The 14,488-nt window shown below is 44.6% G+C and overlaps 1 protein-coding gene across 1 annotated transcript in view; it reads right to left on the reverse strand.

Moving 5' to 3' along the window:
• The window catches only part of EMP1 (epithelial membrane protein 1), a 33,793-nt gene that overhangs the window by 12,921 nt on the left and 6,384 nt on the right, over positions 1–14,488 (reverse strand). The window contains exon 2 of the mRNA XM_044455551.1: positions 476–594. Within this exon, the coding sequence (XP_044311486.1) occupies positions 476–553 (78 nt within the window). The 5' untranslated portion in view covers positions 554–594. The remainder of the gene's footprint in view (positions 1–475; positions 595–14,488) is intronic.

The raw sequence follows: 14,488 nt of genomic DNA on the forward strand, positions 1-14,488 counted from the left end.
TCCAAAGTATTATGAGCTAATTCCCCTCACTCAGCTGGTTTCTGAGCAGGGTGTGACCCACTGTTTTGACTCCAGGATAGGAGAGTGGGAACATCACCATTTCACACCTGGAGGCTGCCTTGAATTACTGTTTTGTTTCAGCTAATAATTAGGGAACTTTCCTGTTTTCAGGGTGTAACTTGTGTGATAGGTTTCAACAGCCAAGAATGTAAATCAAGGCACCCTAAGCCATATAAATGACCTGGAAAAGTTTAATGTTTTATTATTTTTAATGGAGTGATTTGCCTTCTGGAGTTTAATCAGCATCAAAGCATTAATGATAAATTGGCACTTGTCGGTATTTGCAAGAAATCTACTGGACTCATGGGCAGAAAATGACTGCTTTGATTCCTTCAGTCTATACCAAACAAGGGCGATCACAAAGGCTTGTCAACAATATCCAGAAAGGTAACCTTGGAAGGGTCCTGCTACTTACATTAGCAATGGTGGAGACAAAGAGCATGATGACAGTGGCAATGTGGATCACAAAAATGCCAGCTAGTAGTACCAACATCTTGGCTCCTCACAGCAGTGGCGCCTCAAATGCCGGGAAGTCTGTTGGGGAAAAGCACATGCAGTTAAGAGCATTGCTCAGAAATTAACTGGTATGTGCGGGTAACTAAAGGTGCTTGCTTTATCCTCAGAAAATCATCAAGAGACACGGCACTGCAAATGCTAACAGACTGAACTGAATTCTTCTGTAATGCCAGTGAGGCAATTTAAATACTGCACCAGTGTTGCCGAAAATTAAATTTGTAGAAAAATCATAGGTGTGTGTTGGTTGAAACAGAAGCAGGGTGTGATCATAGGGCTTTTTGACATCACTGGATTTTTTGGAGTCCCAGCACCATGATCCTGGGACTTCAGCACTGCGAGTCTGAAGGCTGAGCCTGGCTGCCTCTCCGAGAATGGAAATGCCCCTTGGAGAGGGGCAGGGAGGGGAGGAGGTGGGGGCCACCTCTCTACCCCAATTCCTGTCCGTGCCAGAGCCTCCTTTCTCCCTCCACTCCCTGACACTGTATCTGGACAACCGAGAACGTCCATCCGAGAAAATGTGCAGTTGAGACAGCAGCCGCCACCCCTCGCTCTGGCCACCGGATACATGTCAGCCTCCAAGGCCAGAGGCTCATGTGCAGTAAGGGTGGGGCTCAGCATTGCACCTTCTTTAACTCCCCTAAAAAAGTGTATAGCTATGCTAAGTGTGCCAAAGAAAAGGAAGAAAGAGGCACTCTTTATTATATTTTTATCATATCCTTTCTCTAAAGCATGGGTGGGGAGCCTGGGGGCCGCATGTGGACCTTGGCCTCGTTTCATGCAGAAGTCAGCCCACGCGCTTTGCAAATGTTGTCTGTGCTCTCTCTGACCTCAGGGTCTTGGCGTTGACCAAGGTGAGGCAGACCCAGGCAGGAGAGAGTTCTCTCATCCTTGTTCTAAGATGCTCAGAGAGCTCCAAACTGTTCTTCCCTGCCCTGCTTGTTTTCACAACAAACCCAAAGGCCAGCTAGAGTGAGGGTTAGTGTCTGGTCCAAGGTCACCCAGTGGATGTCACAGTGATTGGGAATTTGCATCTCAGTGTTAGTCCAACAGGGTAACTGTTTCTGCATGCACGAGTATCATATTCCAGGCAATGATGTGCATGTCAGAGTCAAAGGAAAGCTGCTTTGCCCAAACCCTCGTTCTATTGCAAATATTCTTTATCCCAGGGCCTACCTAGATCTTACTTGGAAGGGCCATGATCAGATCTCCTGATACAGGGTTGTTTTGCTTTTGCTTATGATAGTCTAAAAGCAAATATAGGGTGGAAACAATCTGGATTGCATCTAAACTTCCCCATGCCATGTCCCCAATCCAGCCTCAGTTGCTATTTGCTGCTAATTGTGAGAAGGAAAACTTATAGGCAACTATTTCAATCATTCCTGTTAGAACTCCTCCCCTTCCATCATGGCCATGATCCAAAATATATCCCTGATGATATCTTTTTATAAGATAATTGCATCACAAGTTCCACCTGTGGGTTTCACACACAACATATAGTTTGGTCCACAATTTTAGGGCTGAAGAAGATCTATATTATTTACTTGTGAAACATATGCTCTTCCTTCCCACCAAAACTGGTGCTTAAGGCAGCATGTGGCAACAAAACAGAAAGCAAAATTCAAAATAACAATTAAAAGCATAAAAATAAGGCAACTGTAATGCATCAATAAAACCAGTAAAAATAAGCTACATCTATGGCCGTATATTTTCATTAGCTATTTACAATGCTTCATTGGATGAGACCAAAGAAGACAAGTCTGCCTCTACATGTCCCTAGTCAGTAGCCCAACAGACCTTGAGGGCACCAAGTTGGGAAAGTTTCAGTAGACCAGGAAATGGGCCAGCTCTCTAAGATCCCACAACCCCTCAGGTACATCTGGCTTATGGCCAATTGCAATGAAAGCCCAATAAATTCTGGAGAGCCAGAAGTTCTTCGGCTTCACTATGGGCAAGGGCCTAGATATGATCTGGTAGTGGAACGGTAGACCACGCATGATGGACAGGGTGGTTCAGGAGTTAGTGTTAGTATAAGGCACAGGAGATGGAGCCTCCTTTGGAATTTGCTAAGTATTTCCACAATAACCTAAGATCATATAATGCCTCAGTTCCCTGCCTGTAAATTGGAGGGAAGAAGACTTCCATAGCTTTCTTGTGAAAATAAATAAATAATAGAATAGGAATAGGAATAGGCAACTCAGGTAAAATTTAATAGCCTGCTGGAATATATTGACACTCTGTCGGGTAGAGGACAACCTAGACTTCATGAAGCAAGGGATTCCACAGTATTGGTGCAAGTACCAAGAAGGATCTGACCAAACATATGCTAATCATCCATGGGACACATGGGAGTACATCTTGACTTGATCCTAATGAGCTCAAAGAGCAATTAGGCAGTCTATCAGGTAACCTGCACTTAATCCATTTAGGGTTGTAAAAGTAATTGCTAACACTTGAATTGTGCCTGGAAACTGGCAACCAGAGCAGACATTGCAGGATAGGTATATTACAGTCCTAAGAGCAAGCATCCAGAGCTGATGTGGTCCCCATCTACAAAAAAGGGAAGAAAGATGAACCAGGGAACTATAGACCAGACAGTCTAACTTCAATCCCTGGGAAATTACTCGAGCAAATCATTAAAAAATCAGCCTGTACACACCTTGAAGAACATGTAGCAATAAACAAAAGTCAACATGGATTTCTTAAGAATGAGTCATGCCAAACTAATGTAATCTCATTCTTTGACTGGGTTATTGCCCAAATGAACAAAGGAAACACAGTGGACATAATTTACGTAGACTTTAGCAAAGCCTTTGACAAAGTCTCCCATGGCATCCTAATAAATAAATTAGCAAAAGGTGAGCCTGACAGAACTACTGGTAGGTGAATTCACAACTGGCTTCAAAATAGGTCACAAAGTCTGATAATCGTCAGTAGCTTCTCAACCTGGAGGGAAGTTCAGGTGGGGTAGCAAAGGGCTCTATCCTGGGACCAGCACTCTTCAACATTTTTATTAATGATCTTGATGGGAAAATCCAGGGAATGGTAACTAAATTTGCAGACGATACTAAACTAGGTGGAATAGCTAATATCCTGGAAGACAAAAAGGAGATCCAGGGAGTTCTAGAAAATCTTGAATGCTGGGTGGAAAACAACAGAATGAAATTCGAAATGCCAAATTCTCTACCTAGGCAAAAAAAAAATCAGCTACATCAATACAAGATGAGGAATACTTGGCTCAACCATTTTGTGAGTGAAAGAGACCTTGGAGCTGTTGTAGACAGCAAGCTAAATATGAGCCAGCAGTGTGATGCAGCTGCAAAGAAGGCAAATACAGTTTTCAGATATATAAATAGAGGTATTACTTCCAGAAAAAGAGTAGTACTCATTCCCTTTACTCTGCATTAGTCTAACCTCACCTGGAATACAGAGTTCAGTTCTGGAAACCTAGGCTTAAAAAGGATGCTGATAATCTGGAAAGGATTCAGAGGATGGCAACAAAGACAGGGCCTGGAAATAAGTCTTATGATGAGAGACTGAAAGAACTGGGCCTGTTCAGCCTTGAGAAAAGAAGACCATGAGGTAACATGATAGCACTCTGCAGGTACCTCAAAGACTGTTACAAAGAAGAAAGAAAAGACTTATTCTCACTCATCCCAGATTGTAGGACATGAACAATGAACTTAAACTACAGTACACCAGATGTAGGCTACACACAAGGAAGAAGTTCCTAACTGTAAGAGCAATACGACTGTGGAACAGGGATACATTGTCAAGAGAGGTTGTGTGCTCTTCCACACTAGAGACATTCATGAAGAAACTGACAGCCATCTGAGAGGGTTGGTGTAACTGGCGTCCTGCACCAGCAGGGGGTTGGACTCATTGGCCTTCTTGGCCCCTTCCAACTCTACTTTTCAATGATTTTATGATTGTCGTTGCTGCATTCCAATGTGCCAGTTCTCTCCCTCTCTGCCTGCATTCCAGCACGCAACCTCTCCACTCACAGCCTGGATTAGTATAAATTGGACCTCCGTACTGAGAGTTAAAACCAGCATCCTTAGAGCTATGTGCAGGATTATTTCCAGGCTGGCCACCATGACATTTAGAGAGGCCCTTTGCTGGAGGAGAAGGATCAGTTACTGGAGTGATTCCTGCACCAGAACAAACCCTGCTTTGAAACGTGGGGCCCACCCGATAATTTTTTAATACAATGATCTTGCTTCAGCACAGTTTTGAAGAAAGCCACCATTTATTGGTAATTAGCCTGATTCATTTCCCCATTCTTTCCTGTCTATGCAACAATTTCTGATTAACTGTGGAATTTCTCAGTGATGCTGACTATTTTTGTTTGGAAATGGGAAAAGCTTGACATCTTAAGCCACAATCCCGTGCATGTTTAAACAAAGAAAAGGCCTCTCGTTCCCAGCATGACTGGCTGCAGCATGTTGGGAGCTAGGAGCTGTTTCCCCCCCCCCCCCTCTGCAAAAGCACATAGGATTGTGTTAATAGAGCTTCTATTGCTGAATTGATCTGTTAATCTGTTAACTTAATCAGTTGCTTTCCGAGGCTTCTTCCCCATTTTCATTGTGGGGAAAAATGTGTGCTTTACAAGCTTTTTTCCCTCTTTCGGGAGTTTCTATTTCTCAGCCTTTCTATACAGTTTATTAACCAGCCACAAGGTAGTGCTGTGATACAGCCAGGCCCTGAGCAGATTTGCAGCATCTCACAAGGCCTTTGTGCCTGTACTGGACTTGTCTCAGAACCCACCCAAATGGCTGGAAAACACAGGAGAGGTTGTGCAGCATGACATTGTGAAAGGCCCCACAAACTTCCCTGAATGAGGGATCACGAGAGAACAAGAGATGCTCTGGGCAAAACACAGAAGGAGAATGATGACTCCCTCCAGCCCCCACAGGTGCATTTTCATGCCAGTGATGACATGGACCTCCCCCACCTCCCCAGTCCACCTCACGCCAAGAGCTTTTCCACAGGAGGCTATCAGTTGGCTGCTGATCCACCGTCTCTACTTTCAGCTTGCTTGGAGGAAAAAAGGCATGATATAAATTATATATGTATGCATGTATACTTGTATAATAATATATGGCTATATAATAAATAAAAAATAGATACAAATATGTCACAGAACTGAAACACTATGGGAAGAGAGCTTCCTCTCCCCCTTTTCTGCTTTTTAACCTCTCAATGGCACAGCTGTACAGGGGATAGAGCAAATACACAAATGAAGAAACCAGTTTCTTTTGCTTTCATGATTAAATGCTGTATCCCTGGACTAAAAGAATTCACTAAAAGTGCTGCCTGAATGCAGAAGCAAAACTGGAGGGCCATGAGAACCCATAAATAACTGTGGATATGGAATGATGAGTGCGGAATACGTGCCTTATGTAGAAAAGCCCCACCAGGCTGGTCATTGGCATTGGTGCTGCCATAGAATTTCCCAGAATGCATCACACCCCTTTAGTGTCACTTGCTGTCAAAAACAAACAAACAAACAGAAAAACAACTTATGCCTCTGTTGCCATGCTGCCCACAGGTGCAGGGTTAAGCTTTTGCTGACAGCTGTTGTCAGCCGTTCTCTTACAAAGCAGAAAGTGAAGGGATACACCTGGCGACACCACTGTGGTAGCAAATTAGGCTGCCCTCAGCCTCTGATACTTCCCAACTGTGTCCCAGTTTGCAGCTATGTCCTCTGTCTCATAGATCCCAAATGGGACCTACTGCAAACTCAGCTTGCTCTGCTCTGGGAGGTCAATATCCCATATATGCTCCAGATAGTCCATACACTGTCTGATACACTGTTGCTCTATAATCTACTCCCATTATTTGAGAATTACTGAAAAAATAAAGGTCGCATGCTCAGCCCTTTTCTATTGGCCTATCTCAAAGAATGTCAGCCAGTCAAAAAGTACTAGAATTCCATCTGATTGCCAGTCATAGTTGGATCAAAAATTCGTAATTGAAAGATAGAGTGTTCCCTGGATTGTTCCCTAGATTGAAAAATCAGGGAACAAGTTCCCATTTCCTAGTGTCAGGTCTGAAATTTTAGGCATCTTGAACACCATAATTTAAGCACCAAAGTTTTCTTTGTCCTGCTTTTAGTTGATTTTATCTTGGTTTCTCCAATGTAGAAGCAGGCAAATTTCAGACTAGCAGTATGTATTCTGTTGTTCATAGAATGCTGAGATCCATCAACCAGAATCAGGTGCAAAAAAATGACTAAGCTGGTGGATCAAAATGGCTTGCTGGAGCCATGAACTCCCATTTTACAGCAGAGAAACACTCAGGGTGCTTTCAGATAAGTGGATCACAGTGCTACCACTCAAACAGCTTTGTACATAAATTCCATTTTTTCCCCTCTTTAACAGATCTGGTAAGAAAAAAGTTGGAAGATGTGCTAGGAAAAAGGGAGGGTTGAAATGGCAGGTGAGCTCCTCTGGACCTCCCTAAATGACCACGCTTGAGTCAGGAAAACTGCAAGATAAAGCACCGTATTGGGAAGCATCCTGGGGCTCAAGGGTTTTAGAACCATTCATGAATCAGGCCAGTGACTGCCCAGGGCTGCCAACCTTCTTAGTGTTTCACTGTTAAAAACTTGGGAGTGAGAAACTCCTGCTTGTGCACTCAGTGGCAGAGCACTCGTGTTGCATGTTGGTGATCCCACGTATGGCCAGGGAAGCCCTCATCAGAAACCTTGGAGAGCCCCTGCCAACCAGTGCAGACAATACTGAACTGGATGGAGCAGGGTCTGACTTGGTGTGAAACAGCTTCTTACCTCGGTTCAGCCAAATGTGGAGAAGTCAGTGTGGTTCTACATTCTGCCTGTCCTGGTCTAATCCACTAAGGTGGCCCAAGCAAAGGGGTTTAACTCAGTAGTAGTCGTCTTCTTTTATCCTTGCGCCATATCACAGATCAGAATGAGATGCTGGAGTAGATTAGAGACAGGGGAGTGGTACGATACAATGCATAGCACCATGGTTTATTTTAGTGACATATTTTATGCAAAGCTTAACCACAGGGCTTTGCAGAGTCACATGTGTTACTCATTTATTCTGTGTTCCTCACTCCCTCTTCTAGATCTAATTGCAGTCCTGCGTGCCTGAAAGACCAGCTTTTAAAAATTATTAGGTCTTTTTTGGAACAAGATGATGTGACTTTCCCCAATTTTTTACAAACTGTCAAACTTAGCTACTCCTTTCCTACTTGTCCTCCACCAGGATGAGTAATCAACAGGTTTGCTCAGAAGTATACTATCAGTCTTGAGTTGGCACTAGTTTGCCCTGCTCAGATGATCCAGATACAGAGAAGGGGTAGATCAGAGAAAACATAATGATGGATATCTTTCTAATCCAAAGGAGGGAAACCCGTTTTTTCCTGGATATGCTTGTCTACTGGAATGTTTCTCCAGGTACACTGAGGAATCAGACATTCTGGTAGGACACATTATTCCTTCCCACTGAGGCGACCCAGTCAGGTCTAGGGATGTGTAAGCAATCTGGTTTGGGGATAGGAAACCATCAGAGCTCCTCAGCACAGCCCACCCCTCCCCGGCCCAGATTCTGACCTGTTTTCTCTCTACTTTCTGAAGTCCACTTCACACTGATTATTTGCATGGGCATCTGGCAGGAAGAAAGTTCAAGTGGAGTTCTGCTTCCACACATGTGATTTGTGGGCTTTGCATACTTTTCACAAAGAATTCTATACTTTGTGTACTTTGCACAAAGAAGCTGTTAGTGTTTCCAAGCCTTGCAGACTTGATCTCAGCACAGCTCGCGTTGTAGCCTGGCAAGTGCAAAAGAGCTGGATTCCAGCCTGATCTTCACTGCCCTAGTGAGGTCCAGTTCTGAGTTCCACCATTTAAATCAGGACTCCTTGGCCATGATGTACGCATTATTGGCACCAAATAAATGGGTGGTTTGTTATATGTTTCCAATCTGCCAGTTATATTAAACTTATGTGAGAATCTTCTAAATCAGGGGTATGGAAACTCTTTCAGCTGGAGGGCCAAATACCATACGGAGAAGTTTTCAAGGACTACATTCCAGCGGTGGGGGGGCCAAAGACCAATGGGGTGGAGCCAAAACAACAAAAAATACTAGCACATTTTAGAGTAAGCTCTTACCACCAGTAACTAAACCTTAGGAGAGGTATTTCAGCCTTTAAGAATGAGGAGGAGATGCACAAAAGCCAGGAAACCACATGTGGTCTCTGGGGAAAGAGGAACTGGTCATGGCCATGTAGGAAATCCTAGAGGGCTGGGCTGATATCCCAAGGAAGCCAGTTTTGTAACCCTGACGTTGTATACCTCTGCTCTAAATGCATCATTTCCTAGCCTCAAAGATAAAAGAAAGAATGAAAAATATGCACAGTGCATGTGAACAGCATTTGCCTTTGCTCTTTCCTCATGGCTTCACCCCAGTCCGAAATATAAAAATTCTGCACACCTCTGAACAGAGAATAACAAAAAGAAGGAGAGGAAGGAAGGAAGGCCTCAGCCCCAATTCCTTCTGTCCTGTCAAGTGGAGAAGATCAGAGTCTGTGTCCCAGACCTGGCATGCTGAAAAGCTGAGGCCCTGTCACAATAAAGCCTGGGACAATGAAATCATTCATGCTACGCAGGTCGTCAGACTAAAGTACTGCGATCAGACAGAGGGATCAGAAAGGGCAGGAAAGCAGAAGAGAAATGAAGAATCTCTGCATAGTTCTCCAAAGCCTTACAAGAGCTCACAGGCTGAGAGCAGAGGGAGTTCCTTTACATTATGTCCCTATGGGCCAGTGCCATCTGTTCCGGCAGCAGCTCCCATCACCTGCTGTTGGAACCTCTGAAGAAGAGATGCCAGGAATTGAGCCTGTGGGCCCTGCGTATGAAAAGGAGGCACCCCGCCACTGTTGCTATTGCTGCTGCCATCAGATCAGCACATGTGTGGGGAGAACCAAGGGCATGCTGGGAGGGGTGGGGCGTCCTCACTTACCATTCACCAGTGGGATCATGAACGCATCAGGACAGTGCGGGAAAGGCTGAGGGAGGGGTGCAGACCTGGGTTTCTGCTGGTGAATGATGAAGTAGGCAAGGAACTGTGGGTGGCGTGCCAAGGAAGGGATATGAAAGGAAGGGAGCACCTGGAGAGCTAGGTATGTTTGGCCAGCCCAAACAGATTTCACTTTGGAGGTTCCGTGTATTCATGAATTTCCCCTTAGACAAAGACTCTCCGACATCATAACATGGTTGCCCTTGCACAAAAAACACCTATTTGAGACAATCCATTGAACTGATAGTTCTTGAGTCCAATCCATGATACTATGGAGCAAGGCAGAAAATGGGCCAGGGGGGCCTAAAACATGTTTTCAGATCTATGAATCAAGCAGAAGCAGAAAACTTGTGTTGTCTCATCTTACGACCTACAAAGAGAAGGCTGCCCTCATCGGTTTCATCAATGGAAGCGGCAGAGCTTATCAGCTCATAATACATTCACAGTGAGCAAGGCAGTGGAGCCTTGTGGGCATGAATCAGACCCCCCAATCTCTCCATGATGCAGGAGCATGTCCAGGCTTCTAGCAATGCAAATGTGTTTCCTACCAGCTGTCACTAGTAGCAGCTCTCACTCCTCATGAAACTTGTACTCTCCCCAGTCGCTCAGCTTTGAGTGTTCTTTCTATTTGCATAAAACACAAATAGGATGGAGAGAGAGGAGAGGAGAGGAGAGGAGAGGAGAGGAGAGGAGAGGAGAGGAGAGGAGAGGAGAGAGATGTAGGTGGGACAGATGAAAGAAAGTGGAATACAAAAAGTAATTGGAAGGGAAACAGAACGAGAAACCTCCTTTGAAGCAAGATCCACATGACAGGTTGTGGAGGAACACATGTCCTAAGGATGTCCTCATTTTGCAGTTGTTCCTGAGATTCTACCACCTCAAGAATAGGCAAAAGTGTGAACATCCCAATTATTGGAGTAATCTTTAACAGATGTCAAGCAGGAATTTAAAAGCTTTAAAAATGTGGGGAGGGGGCAGAAAAGCAAACAGGTATATTAATATCTTTTCTAAATGACCCCTTTAAAAATCATTTTTGAGTATCATGTGGAAAATAAAGCTTTACTTTTGACAGTTGTCAAAAGTTACTACTCCCATAAATGGGGTGTCTTATACTTTTCTATGTTGTGAGGTTCCCACTTTTTTTATTTTTTTGTGCATGATTGAGTAGGTAGGTGGGGGAGAGAGGAGGTGTGCCTGTATACATAAGTTAGCTGCAGGCCCTTAAATTGGTTTTGTTCATCTGTTTGGAACCTCATAAACTAGAAGGAGATGGAACTAACAGGCAGTCACCTTGGAGAAAGGGCTAGGCAATAGTGTTTGCCTGGTAAGAGCTGGTTCCTTCCACACAAATGAGGCAGCCACCAGCAAAAAGCTAGCTCTGATTCTAAAGAATGAGTAATAGAGCAAATAGTGACTTAAATCAAGGGCCAGAACAGTTGGAAATTAAAGTGATGAATCAAATGCTAGAGCAAATACATGGTAAGATTTGTGATATGCCAGATACTGGATGCCTCCCTCAATACAATGCACCATTCATCTGAAAATCAGTACGGCCGCAGTTGGGTTTCCTGAGCTATTTCTGCCAAGCATCTGCTGAGGTGAGGAAGTCAGGAGGCAAGAGCACGTTCTGATCCCTGTTCTCACCATGACCCGGAAAGACAGCCTATGCAGGCTCTGCTGCTGAGCTCCTAGGGCAAGTTCCAGTGGCTCAGCACTAGCTTCCGGCTGCTTTCCGTGCTTTGTTCCATGCTCATGTGCATACACATCAGCATGCTTTCCTCCTACTACGAGGGAAGGGGAGATACAGTAGTTGAGTGATAGAGCACCTGTCTGTACACAGGAGGTATCAAGTTCGATCCCAGCATCTCTAGTTAGAATGGTCAAGCAGCAGATTATGGAATGATAGAAAAGGGCCACTACAGCCTCAGACCCCAGAGAACTAGTCAAGGTTAGCAGTACTAGGCTAGATGAACATATAGTTTCGCCTTATGGAAGTCAGCTTCCTATGACATAAAGACGAAGCCACATTCTACTCTTCCATCCTTACAGAGGAAGTAACCAAGTTCCATCGTGAGCCCAGCCTAGGATATATGACAGCAAAATTCAGCATCCTGGGATAACCCAGTGCCAGGTCTCAGCACCCACTGACTGATTTGTTGGAAAGGATGAAGTAAGTGTGAGGACAGGAGTCATCCCCATTCCCACCATCACCATCGTGTTGTTTACATGGAGGTACTGACACAAAAAGATGGTGTAAGATGAAGCCAAATCAATGCTGCAGGGAGAGGTCTCCTCTTTCTGATCCTCCTCTTCTCCTGTTCCTGGCTGCAGTGCTGCAGATGTGCTATTACAGGCAGGCAATCATAACTATCAGCCAGCACACTCTGTCCTTGACATGTTGACTTGATGAGCAAGTCAGTTCTTTCTACAGGGAGATCCCTGAGATGGTTGTCTGGATTGTGTTTGTATGCAAAACCCTCCGGGCTTTCCAATTTATGAGTAGAATGTATAAGGATTCAAATATACACTCTGGTGTGCATAGAATGACTTGGATTGCTGGGGGCGGTGTGCTGACTGCCCAGGAATACACAGCAACGTGGGGCTAAAGCAAACAGTAACGGGAAGTGCAGCCAAGCCAGCAAACATGCGTCGGCTGGTTATGAGGAGCGGTTTTGTAGAAGGGAAGCCCATGAAGAAATGGAACCATCTCCCAAGGGAAGCAGTGGAAATACCCATTGTAAAAATGAGGACAAGCCTAGCCTGACAGGACTTGGCAATGCTTTGAACAGCCTTCTGGAGGGAATCACTTTGCTCTAGCTTGTGGTGATTGTAGGAATGGAAAAGATGAAGTATGTCTTCGTTTCCCACCACTGATTGCTATGATTCATTCGGAGGGGGGTGACACTGTCAGCTGTGAAGGCCAGTGCCAAGCAACTGACATTTGCTCCAAAGGAGATGGCTCTGAAGTACCAAGCCCCGCAAGAGCCTCAACAGAAACTCCTCAGCCCTTTTGGCAGAAAGGAGGGGCAGAGGCAGGTGCCTGGGGCCTGGAAGGCAGCCAAGAACAAGCAGTTGGTGAAAATACTGTATCTTTTTGCACCCGCCCAATTCTACTCCAGATGAGAAGGAAAGAGGGAGGAGGTGAGCACAGGGACCAGAGGGGAAATCTTTGATTGACGGAAGCCATGCAGAGGTGTCCCCCACCCCCTGCCCCAGTTAGTCAACAACACACTTTAAAATCATGCCATGTCTCCCTGCAATGTCAGGTTTCTGTGCTGTCCATGTATGTCACATCAATAGAGGCTCCTGGAGAATTCTGGGTTGCTGTTGTTTTTTAAAGCAGCTCATTGGTATACACTGAGGTTCAGTGGCTGGCTATGGCATGCTAAGGGCAAAAGGATACTTTCTGTCTAAACATGCATGGGATTTCATCCTTAGGAAGACAAAGGAAAAGCACCTAAAATTCAGTGGGGGAGAAGAGCTTGCAATGGCCTACTGGACAGAGCTGTTGTAGTGGTTAACACACTCACATCAGCAAAGCACAAGGAATTGCCATCTGGGTGCTACCCAGAGAAGCAATTTTACGCCACTTAGAACTTTTCTTAGGCAGTTGTCATGATGTCTGACTACTGAAAAGGCAAATGTTTCCTTTAGAAATGGAAAGCACAGCCAAGAAGTCTCATTTTGAAGCAGGCTGGGTAGATAGGGGCTGCAGCTCCATTGCAAGTATTTACATGTACACATTCCACCTCCGTGGGAACATGGGCACGGAAGTCTTGCACACTTTTAGAAGTGGGATTCAGTGAGGTTTGTTCAGGCAGACTAGGAAAAGTCATTTCTTTCATATCAAAATGTAAGCAGATTTTCGAAGAGGGATAGAAACAGATTGATCAAAAGTGCCTCATATTGGCAATGTTTACCACCTTTTCAAGGAGACCTGACATGGAGTTCTGTCTTTAGGACAGACTTGCAAATAAGTCCACAAAAGATACTAGTCCTCAAAACTATTTACTGGGCTGTCTTTGTCCACACATACCTATGCTAGTCAAGAGCACAAAATAAATAAGTTTTATTTTGAAGTTGAAAAATCACCCCAAAGTTCTCTAGTTTCTTTGGAGTAATTTGTCTTCACTGCCTGCAGCTAAGTCTGCTTTAAGTGTGACTTGTTCTACAGCAATTAGGAGGTGACAGCATTTCTAGCCATGCGCTGAAAGCTTCTCCTGCTAATTGTCGAAGAACAAGCAGCTGTTAAAAGGCACAGCTGAAGAAGCTTGTTGGAAAGCCTATAACTGCTACTTGCAAATACCAGAACCAGAGTAAGAGTTACCATAATTTCGGTTGTCCAAAGGTCTTTTTTCTTGGTGCCTGTCTGGTTCAGCATCACTTAAAGAGGATCATGACTGTGCACTTTGTATCCCTGAGAGGGAGCTGAAGCTCAGTAGGTCCTAAAGGTGGAAGTCCTAAAACCTGGGAGAGCCACCACCAGTTATGGTCTTACCAAGGCAGGTGGACCTTTGGGCTGACTCAGAAAGAGGCAGCTGCCCAAAAATTTATTTAGAACGAAAACCACCTCCTGCTTGCATTTAGCTAAATAAAACTCTAGCTTAAGTATAGTAAAAACATTGAGCTGGACATGCAAAAGCTTGATCTGTGAGTACAAGGGGGTCAGAGGGTTTAGAGTTAGGTAGTGCACATGAAACAATCTTGAGCAGGAGCCTGCAGTGCAAATAATGACTTCTGGAGAATGTGGAGTTGGAAATGAGCCAGCTTTGCTTCTACAAACCCTGGAATTGTTTGCATTTTCCTGCCTGGGGCACTTAAGTTCTTCTTGCTGGTCTTCATTCCATTTGTGGTGACTCTGTTTCCCTTCC

Source organism: Varanus komodoensis, unplaced genomic scaffold (assembly GCF_004798865.1).
Source record: "Varanus komodoensis strain SLA01 unplaced genomic scaffold, ASM479886v1 scaffold8, whole genome shotgun sequence".
Taxonomy (NCBI): domain Eukaryota; kingdom Metazoa; phylum Chordata; class Lepidosauria; order Squamata; family Varanidae; genus Varanus; species Varanus komodoensis.